Below are 13,130 nucleotides of genomic sequence, written 5' to 3'. Positions count from 1 at the left end.
TGCCATAGCAATGCATAAGGAGAGCAGTACTGACTTGCGAAGCAAGTCAGTACTGCCTCCATGCATTGCATGGCAGGCACCTATTGTTCTACACCTAATAGAATGTCTATTTATTTATTTTTCTTCCATTACCGTTAATGCGGCTCGTACCGCTGCGTGCCCACCCACAAAAGTGGTATCAAATCGTGCGTCTCGATGCAGAGAGGGGAGCTATTATTTTTATTGGGGATTGGAGTTACGACGGTGACGTAAAATGCGAAAAACGAGCAAATTTTCCAATTGCCGAAATGCAGAGTGTAACTGACACCAACTTCCGCTTTTTTAGAGTGAGAAATGGAGTGGAATTTTGACCCCAAAATAATTTTGAAATCGCTCTCATGGCTGCAAAACTTGTACTATTGGTATGAAAGTTGGGCTTGAAATCGCACCGAATGCCTGCTCCGGTAAAATCTTTTCGAAATTTCTCTAGGGCTTACGGTTTTCTGTCAAGGTGCTTCAGAGCAAAGTGATGGGACATGACTAACTGACGCTCCTCCCCAGTGTTTTATATACATTCCTGAAAAGTTACTGAGCTCAGCGCACACCATATTTCTCTCATCACTGCAATTACTGTGAATGACCTACAGATATGAATCACAGGACTATCGGAAACGACAAATAACCCTCTCATATGCTTCAAACGGTTTTTGGATCTGCCTTACTAATCCTGAACGGTAAGGGGTCGTTCGGACTGCTTTTTTCATTAAAACTGACTGGGTGTCTCATAAAGTTACATAAAGTCTCACACACACACAACAGTTGGCAGAGGCTTGAACGCTATGGCAACAGAATACACAGAAAGGCTCCTGGTTTGGACTACAAAGTCTCTGTAGTTCTAAACATGGCGGAGCACTTTAATACAGAGGGCAGACCAGAAGGTCAGAACTACAACATGATCGAACACTCAATTATTACAGAGGCGGGCTGAGCTGGCATTTAGAGCTACTTGCTGTTTTGGTCATTATATAGCTGAATTAACCAAACCACTGTAACACATTGAATTTGTGTGGTAGTTAAAATGAAGCTTACTAAACCTTTCAAAATAAAAGCCTGCCTATTCCTCTTACATCAGTGCCCCGCAGGCGGTACAATAATACTTAGCTTTTTTATGGGTTTTTCGTCAGGATAGTGCCTAATGATAGCAACATGCAGTATTGCATGGCAAGGCAGTTCATTAACATTAGCACAAATGTTGGCATTTCAATGCCCTTGACTAGTGCACTGATGAAGTTGTCACTGCCTGTAGAAGTTATTGCATTTTAATGTTTCATGACACAAAGGCAAAGTTTGACACTAAGCCACGCCCACATGCTTTGATGTACGATAATTTTTGTGATAACTTTTCACCTTCATTGTCTTAAGTGTGTGCTGAGTGAGTTTCAAGTCTGTATCTCAAAAGCTGTATGAGGAGTTTGATCAGATGCGACATGTATGAAAAACAGGAAATGGCGGATTTGATCCAAATTGGCCAACTTCCTGTTGGGTTTGGACCATGACTCCAAGAGACTTTTTTGTACATACTGCCAAAATACACATGTGTAACAAGTTTCATAATTTTAGGTTAAAGTATGGCTTGGGGCTGATTATTTAAAATCTTCTTGGGGGCGCTGTTGAGATATGCCACGCCCACAAAATATTGCACTGGATTCCTGTCCGGAGTTGGATAAGGATCCATCCCAGTGAGTTTTGTGCAGCTGGACTCAAAATTGTGGAATTCAGAGCCAAACGTATAGACACGGCATTACAGGTCACTTCGCCACGCCCACCTACTCCATCAAAAAGAAATGGGGTTGGAATCCCTAACACACCAACATGTTTTCTGTTTGTGGACACAGTTTCATGTTGATTAGGTCAAAATGGTCAGATTGCGACCGTTCACAGTAAAACATGACACTTCCTGTTGTAAGGGGGCGTGGCTTAAGTGATGTCAAAATTACATGATTGGATCTTGTAGGGCACCCAACGGTGATCACACACAGAAAGTGTGGTTGCTCTGTGAGTTTCTTTGTAGGAGATATAACAGTTTATTATTTCTTGAGTCTGTGAACTTTGAGCCCTGGTATCACCCCTTCAGCATGCATGAATTTGAATGAAACAAAGTGAGCTTCAACTCTCACCAGAGATGGTGACAGTTGAAGCTCACTTTGTTTTCCATGGTTGAATTCACATCAAAACCAATTGATGTCACTTACTATCCAAAATGGCCGACTTCCTGTCATACTTGCACTATAACATTAATTGTAAATTCTGAGTGTCTTGGGGAGCTCTACAAGTGTACCGAATTTCAAGTCTCTACGATAAAGTAGAGACTTTATCGTTGAGATAAAGTCTCTACGATAAAGAGACTTTAAAGAGACTCTAGGAAAAGCCTTTCCTAGAGACTTAGGAAACGCTCTAGGGGGTGCCGTTGAGCCGTTTCTTTTGCGATTTTTGCGACAACCTTAAACTACGCAATTTTCATGCAGACTTGACGCGTCCGCCAAGTTTGGTGAGTTTTTGAATATGATAAAGCCCCCAAAAACCCAATTCATTTGGCGGAAGCATAATAGGAATTAAAGCTCCGCAGAGCATCGAGCGGCCCTCACAGCCAAGTGCCGCTCGGCCTATAGCCACCACGTGGTCCCAGCACCGCCTTCCCCCAGCCACCGCTGATGCTCTGACAGAGCAGCCAAACCTGCCCTCCTTGAATTACTCAGTGTGTCATGTTTGGCATTGCTCACAGACAATGCACAAAATCTGTTGCAGATTGGCTGCAGCAAGTAGATCAGGGGTCACCAACCTTTTTGAAACTGAGAACTACTTCATGGGTACTGAGTCATACAACAGGCTACCAGTTTGACACTCTCTTCTGAAATAACAAATTTACTCAGTTTGCCTTTAGTTATATATTATCAATAATGATTAATGATACTCATCCATGAGAAGACACTGATCACATTAATGATTTCTCACAATAATTAGCAAACATCTAAATGTATAATTAAAATACTTTGTTGTAAATATTTGGCACATTTGACAAAAAATAATTGTAAGCAAAACATGGGGACATGGAATGTTGCCGCAAAAAAATAATCACCTAATTGTTACATTTTTAGATAACCACTTACATCTCTACATTTCATAGGAAAAATGTCAAATTTTCACTAGCCACTCACAAACATTTTTTTAACAAATTATGAACCATGTTGCACCATGCTTCAAAAAGTTATCAATTATGTAATGTTAAAGAAAAAACTTATATATTTTAAAATAAATCTTGTCACATTTTGAACTCATGACCAAATCTGCTGCATTTTTAACAAAATTATAACTGTTATATGTCATGAACACACTTTTAAATTGAACACAATTCCTCAATATTTTAATTAAACGTTGCCATGACACTGCCATGTTGCCACTGACATCTGGTATTGGTTTCCTTATTAGTGAGAAGACTGGCATTACATGCTGTTCACCAGTGCTCCATAATCTGGTGTGTAACTTGAAACTGCAACTGTGAGTGCACCTTTCAGATGTGCATCAGTGAGGCATGTTCTGTGTTTGTTCTTGATGAAGTTCATGTCAGAAAACGCTGATTCACAGAGATAGGTTGAACCAAACNAAATAAATCTTGTCACATTTTGAACTCATGACCAAATCTGCTGCATTTTTAACAAAATTATAACTGTTATATGTCATGAACACACTTTTAAATTGAACACAATTCCTCAATATTTTAATTAAACGTTGCCATGACACTGCCATGTTGCCACTGACATCTGGTATTGGTTTCCTTATTAGTGAGAAGACTGGCATTACATGCTGTTCACCAGTGCTCCATAATCTGGTGTGTAACTTGAAACTGCAACTGTGAGTGCACCTTTCAGATGTGCATCAGTGAGGCATGTTCTGTGTTTGTTCTTGATGAAGTTCATGTCAGAAAACGCTGATTCACAGAGATAGGTTGAACCAAACAGGCTGGTAACCTTCATAGCTGCTGTGCATACACCACTGCACCATCTATTTTACTTGGCTTTCAACACCAGCGGGATCTAGATTTAAATTGTATGTTTTTGTTTTTAAACTGTAAGTTATTTTTTTATTATGTTGTGTTTTAATGTACAGCACTTTGTATCAGCTGTGGTTGTTTTAAAGTGCTTTATAAATAAAGTTGGTTTGATTTGATAAATCTAGAGGGCAAAGTGAAGTCAAGTTATAATGTAATAATGTAGCTGTCACATTCAGTCTTCAGTTTTTTCAGTGGCTACCTGTATTAGCTGTGTGCAAGTTTTCCTGCTGTGTTGCCCGTATTGGACTGTGTTTGAGCTTCTCTTTATTAAACTATAATAAACATCATCATCATAATCATCATCACCTGGGTCTCAGTGTTCATCCTCACCACCAACAACCACAAATCATGACAGTTTAAGTTTTGGGAGAATGTATGTGCATCTGAACAGCTTGATTGATACTTTATCTTGTCACTTGTGTTGACATTAGCTGCATTGTGTTTACAGCAGTGCTCCCTGGTGCAGCCTGCAACATCTCATGCAGATTGGCCAACGTAGAGAGGAGATACAGCTATTTGATTAACCGAAGGGGTGCAGTGGAGTGAAGTTATAATCTAATGCTATTGGGCTCTTTAGAGGTTCACCAGAGTCGATCATAGAAAATCTGGTKCAAATTGGATGAAGCCTGGTTGATTTAGAGACGATCGTAGACATGGCTGGCATTGCTATTTGCTAATAAGGCATGCCCACATGCTTCAGCTAGCAGCCAACATACACAGAGTTCATCATCATGTMATTTTATATCAATTTGCACAGCATTGAACCCATTTGAATCAGAGTAAAAGTAAGACTTCCGGCAGACAAAAACAGGTGACTTCATGTTGGAGGGGGGCGTGGCTAAGATTATGTCATCATATGACCTTGTGAATGGGATCAAGGCTGGTCAATAATGAGACATGGAAAGTCTGATGAAGTTATCACTTTTCCTGTAGAAGTTATTGCATTTTAGTATTTCATGGCAAAAAGCCAAAGTTTGACACTTAGCCACCCCCACATGTTTGATGTACAATAATTCTTTTGATAACTTTTAACCTTTGATGTTTTAAGTGTGTCCTGAATGAGTTTGAAGTCTGTATCTCAAAAGCTGTAGGAGGAGTTCGATCAGATGCGACGTCTATGAAAAACAGGAAATGGCGGATTTGATCTAAAATGGCCGACTTCTTTTGGGTTTGGACCATGGCTCCAGGAGACTTTTTTGTACATCCTGACAAGATGCACATGTGTACCAGGTTTCATAATTCTAGGTTAGAGCATGGCTTGGGGCTGATTATTTAAAATCTTCTAGGGGGCGCTGTTGAGACATTAGGCCACGCCCACCAAATATTGCGCTGGATTCCTGTCCGGAGTTGGATAAGGATCCATCCCAGTGACTTTGGTGCAGCTGGACTCAAAATTGTGGAATTCAGAGCCAAACGTATAGACACGGCGTTACAGGTAAATTCGCCACGCTGCCACGCCCAACTGCTGCATCCAAACCAAACAGGGTTGGAAACCATTACACACCAACATGTCTTCTGTCGGTGGACACAGTTTCATGTTGATTAGGTCAAAGGGGTCACATAGTGACCGTTCACAGTAAAACATGACACTTCCTGTACTAAGGGGGCGTGGCTTAAGTGATCTCAAAATTTCTCGATTGCTTCTTGTAGCACACCAAACGGTGATCACACACAGAAAGTGTGGTGGCTCAGTGAGTTTCTTTGTAGGAGATATGACAGTTTCTTATTTTCTGGTTAGTCGGTGAACTTTGACCCCTGTATCACCCCTTCAGCTTGCACGAAAACTCACCATTTTGATAACTTTGAATCGGGCATGACTTATGAACCAACTGACCAAGTTTGAAGCCGATCCATAAAAAGCCCTAGGAGGAGTTCGATCAAATGCGAAGGCTATAAACGGCCAAAATGGGGTCAAATTTGCAAATTCAATCCAAAATGGCCGACTTCCTGTTTGACTTGCACTATGAGAACAATTATAAATTCTGAGTGCCTTGGGGAGTTCTACAAGTGTACCAAATTTCAAGTCTCTACAATAAAGTAACTGAATAGGAAAGGGTCTTTTGAAATTTTCTAGGGGGCGCTGTGGAGCCGTTTCTTTTGCGATATCTGCGTTACCTGAAAATACGTAAATTTTTTACAGTCTATGGGCACACCAATTTTGGTGAGTTTTTGGATATTATAAAGCCCCCAAAAAGCCAATTCATTTGTCAGAAGAAAAAAAATAAAAATAAAAAAAATAAAACATTTGAAAAACAAAAGGCCTTTGCAGCGCTTAGCTGCTCGGGCCTAATAAGCATTTGAAAAACAATAGGCCTTCGCAGCGCTTAGCTGCTCGGGCCTAATTAAAGCTCCGCGGAGCCTCAAGCGGCCCTCGCAGCCAAGCGCCGCTCCGGCCTATAGCCACCGCGGGGGATCCAGCACCGCCGCCTGCCTGCCACCGCATCCCTGTCGCACAGTTGAGGCGCGCGTCTGCCAGGCAGTTCACACCGTTGAGTTCGGCATGGTTCCCTGGCAACACACCACAAATTTGGTGCAGATCGGTCGATGTAGAGAGGAGATATTGGTGATGGGATGACCTAGGGGGTGCTGTGGAGTAAAATCACAATTCAATCCTGTTGGGCTCTTTAGCATTGAACAAATGTCAAACGTATCCAGTTTGGTGCCAATCAGAAGATGCGTGTGTGATTCAGAGACAATTGTATGCATATGGCGAAGGACAGCCAGTTGGCCACGCCCCCATGGGTCAGAGTTCATCATCACAGTTCATCATCAGGTCATATTATGTCAGGTGGTAGAAKATTAATTCCATATGTATTACTCAGTAAAAGTAAGACATACAGTAGAAAAAACAGGTGACTTCCTGTCGGAAGTGGACGGTGCTAAGGTTACGTCATCATCAGACCATGAGAATGTAATGAGGGTTGGTCAGAAGTGAGACATAGGAAGTCTGAAGCAGCTGTGACTTTGTATGTGGAAGTTATGTCACTTTGATGTTTTATGGCGAATAGTCAAAGTTTGGCACTTAGCCACGCCCACATGCTTTGACATACAAAAATTCCTGTGATAACTTTAGACCTTTAATGTCTGAGCTCTCTGCTGACTGAGCTTGAAGTCTGTATGTGAAATGCTGTAGGAGTAGTTCGATCAAATATGACGTCTCTGAAAAACAGGAAATGGCGCATTTGATCCAAAATGGCTGACTTCCTGTGGGGTTTTGACCATGGCTCCAAGAGACCTTTTTGTAGGACCTGACAAGATACACATGTGTACCAAGTTTCATAATTCTAGGTAAAAGCATGGCTTGGAGCTGATCAATTAAAATATTCTAGGGGGCGCTATAGAGAAATTAGGCCACACCCACAAAATATTGTTATGGATTCCTGTCGAGAGGCCCACAAGGATCCATCCTAGTGAGTTTGGTATAGCTGGGCTTGAAACTGTGGAATTCACGGCCAAACGAAAGTAACTTCGCCACGCCGCCACGCCCACCTACTCCATCGAAAACAAACAGGGTTGGAATCCATAACACACATACATGTTTTATGTCTGTGGACACAGTTTCATGTTGATAAGGTCAAAGGGGTCAGATAGCGACCATTCAGAGTAAAACATAACACTTCCTGTTCTCAGGGGGCGTGGCCTCAGTGATGTCATCAATTGACCATTGATTATTCTAGGGGACCCGATGATGATCAATCACTGAAAGTTTGGTGCCTCTGTCTGCTTTTGTGTAAGAGTGTTAACAGTTCCGTGATTAATGTCAAGTTGTCATAACAAAGATAATTTTGTCTAGGTTAATGACAAGGTAAGGTAAGGTAATTTTATTTATATAGCCAGTGATTCTTGAGAATAGGGATAAAACGCAAAATTTGAATAAAATATACACAAAATATAATTTTTTCAAATATTTGACTAAACTAACCTGGGTCATGTGAGCACAACAATGTATATTTTCCAGGTATTTGCTGAATATTTTTTTATTTTAAACATTGTAGTCGGTGGATGATGCCTGTAAAAGCCCTTGTCCAGGAGCAGAACTCAATACATTATAATAGTTTAAAATAATTAAAGAAATACTAAAATTATATATTATGACAATTAAGTATAAGTAGTCGTATAAATAATTATAAAGGTATAATTAATTATACCTTTATAAATAATAAAGGTATTGTTTATAATTATTTATATTTATAATTATAAGTAGTATCATAAATAATTATAAAGGTATCAATAAATTGAATTAAAAAGCATTTTTATATATTTTCCAACTCCATTGAAATTTGTCCCTAGTTCTTGTCAACACCGTCAGAATGAAAAGAATGTAAAAAAAAATCAGGCATTATTGGGGGGCACCAGAACTTCTGAGGACCCCATGACCACTCCCTTTCTCTTTCTTTGCTAACAGGGCTAGTTAGCTCTGGTTAGCTTAAGTTATTCTTTAGTTTTTTCTTCTTTTTATTCCTAAGTTGCTCATCACAACCATGATGTGTCAACACCATAACTGACAATTTACAAAACTTTGATGAAATTTTGTGAAATAAAAGCTTAATTTTGGTATATTATAAAGATTTCATGGACCTGATGAGCTACAACATGGCCTCCTTCAGAATAACATCATATAAATTGAGGTAGTTTGGCTTTTTGTCAACTCCGTCAGATGTCAACTCCATCAGAGTTTTTCTGACTCTTTCAGTGAAATTGTTGTCAAATCTCACTTAAATGTGCAATTAATTCATTTTAATGTATTTTACATAAATATCATTACTTCACATGTACCAAGTTTTTCATTTTACTCGCTAGTTTGTCACCATCTTCAGTTCTGTGTCAACTCCGTCATGCAGTGTCAACTCCGTCAAATGGCCTTTTGTTGTTTTTTGTTTTAAATATTTATTTTGTTTCTTGAGAAGCATTTGTCTGTAAAATGAGTAAAAATATCACTATTAGGGTCATTAAAAATTATTTTTTATTTATTTTTGTCAGATGGTGATGACAACGTTCTAGGTCAGGTCGATTAAAAATGTAATTTAAAAAAAAATGTTGCAACTGGGAGCCTGTACCTTAGCATCTTTACATTTCCAAAACATTATTTGTCATATTTGCATACATAAGGTTGAGAAATAAAAAAAAAAATTATGGGAAAATTAAAACCCATTTTGTCCCTATTCTCAAGAATCACTGATAGCACATTTTCTGCAACAAGGCAATTCAAAGTCATTTACATGAGTTGAAAGGAAATACAAACAAAATAACAAACCAAAGGAAAAGAGGAAAGGATACATTAGGGCAGCTGGCAAGTTGTCATAACAAATACATTTTTGTCTAGATTAATGTCAAGACATTTTGAATAATGTCAACTTTGTATTAAAAGTGCAATGATTTACCTACCGAATGACACTTTATGACAACAGTCATAAATATTCTCAAAGACTTATTCATGTTGATGACAGTGTCACGTCAGTCTTATTCACACCCCTTTAAATAAAGTGTTACCAAATATTTTCTTCCATATTTGTCAAAATTGTCAGTATGTCATGACAGTTTGATATAACAGATTGTTTTAATTCCTCTGCCTTCTCCCACTGCTATCTAGAAACAACCAGTCAGAGGCAGGACGTAGGTCTTAACACTGTCAGTCAGAATCTCATGTGGCTGCTCATCCTCCTTCCCTCTCACCCCTCGCTCTGTGCTATGCTGCAGCCTGTATAGCCTGTTATGAATGCTCTAGTTAGCATAGCTATCAATGATGGAAGATAAAAGGTTTCCCTGTAACGATAAGTTGCTTCTCCGCCATTAGCACATTTATCAGTGAGTGAATGAGGTTGATTGTCAGTGCTAAGACCCTCCTCCTGGTTCTGATTGGTTGTTTTCAGTTGCTTTCACTAAGCTAAAACTAACAATAAAAACGTAACCAACCTATTTGCATACGTTGTATGCGGACTGTTACATCTAAAATTCACGAGCAGTAAATATTTTGTACTGTGTTGGACCAAAGAAAGCAAGCCTATAAAATTATAATGCTTTTGATGGGTCCAGTGGCGCAACTACACACTATTCAGGTGGATGCAAAAACATAGATCGGCGCCCCTCCTCCCCCCGACCGAGGGAAGGAACGTCAGGGTGAAGGAGCGACGCTCACTCAGCCGAAGGGTAAAACTCGCTACTTTTACCTCGTTATGTGCGCGAGGTGAAGGAGCGTAAGGCGCGCAGAAGTGTATGGGAAAACATAATCGGCGCGCCGCCCCCTCCAGATGGGGTTTTGGCGCCCCCTCTGGTGCTGCGCCCCTATGCGTTGCATACCCTGCATACCCACTTTTTGCGCCACTGGATGGGTCAGATATATTCAAGAAATTGTAACAGCACCTGCACAGTTGCGGCCCAATTTAATTGTTGTCATGGCAACACTCCTCTGTACATGAACACAATCAGTCTTCTCCAGCAAAAACAGTCGAAAATCTTCTTCTCCTGTTTGTCTGGGAAATACAGGAGCTCAATGTACAGGTCTGCAGATAGTTCTGCTTAGCAGTCTCATTTTCAGATATTGTTCCATAGATTTTTGTTCATCCAAATTTAGAAATTTTTATCCAAAAAGTATTCATGAACAGCAAAAAATTCAATACCTGAAAGATGTGTTCTAAGAAAGTGTCAGATTTTTTACTTTATTTTCTGACAGTCTTTTCTGTGGTGGCAAAGCATAAAGGTTAGTCTAATCTAATTGATGTAAAGCTAAATAGACATTAAAAACAACAACTGAGTCTAAGAGACTACACTACAGGTTTGCCAAAATCATTATTGTGTCTGTCGGTGAGTTTGTAATATAAAGTTGAACCAGAGGGTGGCAGTAATGAAACTCAATGATACCAATTGCCAAAGAAGAAGAAACATTAGCAGAGGCAGAATATGGCTTCCGGGCAGCAATGGGTGTTGGTAGAAATGGTACAAGCTTTTTATGAGGTAATGTTAGTCTTTTTAACCAGTCTATGGGGTATAATTTATGGCATGTACATACAGATTCATGATATTTAATTCACATCTTCCAGTTTAAAATATTTTGGAGCTTTCTAATTTGTTCACTGAGTCGGCCTGAATCTTCGTACCGCGGAAAACGGAGAGCAACGCAATAGGACCGGGGGACGACCGTAAGAGCGGGGGGAGGGAATTGTATAGCATAACGTAAGACTTGGGAGAGCAACTAACGTGAGAGCGGGGGGCACAAACGGGTATTACAGCTAAATCTGTGACCCATACTTTTCTGTGATCGCAGGGAGCGATAGAACGCAGGTACGTCTTGAATATCAGCGGGAAGAGTATTTACGTAAACTGCGTAAATACTGATACATCTGGGGTTGTAAACTTCACGGCTCCTTTATCACCATCACATTGACGGAGAAAATATAATGTATTACTTTGTATTTTACTCTGAAAACCGACGGACCATTGCCCTGAATGCCTATGTGCTGTTGTTAAAATATGTAAACCGTTTAATAAATCATTAAGCGATTAAGAAATGATTCTAAGTGCTCTGGTAGTTTTTAACACGGTTTCTGCCACCTCTTCATTACAGTCATATCACACTTAAAATAAAATGTAACCCTCAAATAGCCAGGATCACACTGGCCATCATAATCTGTGACCAGTCTGGCTATTTGAGGGTTAAATATTAATACAAATACACACAGTCTGTGAAAAATAGCTGTTTTAAACTCTGACATTATTTACTGGCCTGTACAGTAACGTCAGTAAATTATTACTATGATCAACTGTCCACTGAAATGGAAACATTAGGTATGGCCTAATTCCTCCACAGCGCCCCCTAGACAGGGATGTGCATTGCCTAATGGACCGGTGCGGTGCGTGAACTGCGTAAGATCAGTGACGTCAGCGAGTGGGTGGAGCTGCTGGAGGTCACGGTCGGCGGTAGCCATGAGTCTGGAACGCAGCTGAGATGCCAATGCTGCTTGCAGCTTTAATCTCAACGTATCTTTTTCGATGTAGCTATTCTTGGTGAAGTGTTTTTGTATCCGTGCCACCGAGAGGTGCAGGGGAGTTAAATAATTACATAAAACTTTGAATTTAATTTGATCTGCTGCTTTCCTTCTTAAAATATATTTACTTGGGAACAAAACAAATTCAAAAGGATACTTAGACCATTCTTGACTGTTTCTACAAAAGTGAGCCTGGTATGTCACAGAGATATTTTCAAAATGCATGCCTGTGTCTAAACTTCTCAAAATCTTAAGTAAATGTTCCTTTTATATCCCCCTGCTCATTTGGGTTTGCTTTGTGGTGAATAAAATATGTCAGGAACATATTTATATCAAGATTATCAGCTTCTCTCTGCTACATTGCTTGGAAAGCAGAAAGGACAGACTCGGTTTTTCCAGGCATAGCTTTTCCAATTTGGTTTTATTGTGTTTTACATGGTGGAATCTGCTGTGTGTTGTACATTTGAAATTAAATTTAAAAACCCGGAGACTAACTATTTAACATGCACTTTTAAAAATATGGTAGCTCTTGCTCCATTATTCAGGATTCTTTGACTATATATTGTGTTTTCTGAATCCACTGATTTCTAAACTTTAAGTCTTTGAACTGATCACCAGTTCAAAGACTCCTTAAATGAATCTTTGTGCTGGTCTTCCCCAGGCTCCTGCATATCACCTAATTCTGGAGGGCATCTTGATATTATGGATAATCAGACTTTTATTCTCCAAGACCTACAAACTTCACGAGACTTACAAACTGACAGAAAGGGTGAGCGTAGCACAGTAAAACCCAGATTACTAAAGTTTCTGAAATTGTACACCACCAAACAGTTGTTACCTGGATTTCTGTTACAGGAAAAAGAGGACCTGATAGAAGAATGGCAGCCAGATCTTCTTGTCCCTCTAATTTCAAAAGACCATCCTTCCCTTAAATACAACATTGTTTCAGGGTAAAACAGCATTTTATCCTTTTTCTTTCTTCTGTAATATCACATAATCATCCATCCATTTTCTTCCGCTTATCCGGGGTCGGGTCGCGGGGGCAGCAGCTTCAGAAGGGA

The 13,130-nt window shown here is 39.8% G+C and overlaps 1 protein-coding gene across 1 annotated transcript in view; it reads left to right on the top strand.

Annotated features, from left to right (window-relative positions):
• The first annotated feature begins 10,931 nt into the window (after nucleotides 1-10,931).
• Nucleotides 10,932-13,130, top strand: part of sptlc1 (serine palmitoyltransferase, long chain base subunit 1) — a 44,980-nt gene continuing 42,781 nt past the window's right edge. Inside the window, exons 1-3 of the mRNA XM_008423818.2 lie at nucleotides 10,932-11,038; nucleotides 12,731-12,838; nucleotides 12,925-13,019. Of these exons, the coding sequence (XP_008422040.1) occupies nucleotides 10,985-11,038; nucleotides 12,731-12,838; nucleotides 12,925-13,019 (257 nt within the window). The 5' untranslated portion in view covers nucleotides 10,932-10,984. The remainder of the gene's footprint in view (nucleotides 11,039-12,730; nucleotides 12,839-12,924; nucleotides 13,020-13,130) is intronic.

The sequence above is a fragment of the Poecilia reticulata genome, linkage group LG12 (genome assembly GCF_000633615.1).
Source record: "Poecilia reticulata strain Guanapo linkage group LG12, Guppy_female_1.0+MT, whole genome shotgun sequence".
Lineage (NCBI taxonomy): Eukaryota > Metazoa > Chordata > Actinopteri > Cyprinodontiformes > Poeciliidae > Poecilia > Poecilia reticulata.
This window is presented reverse-complemented; position numbering and strand designations above follow the sequence as displayed.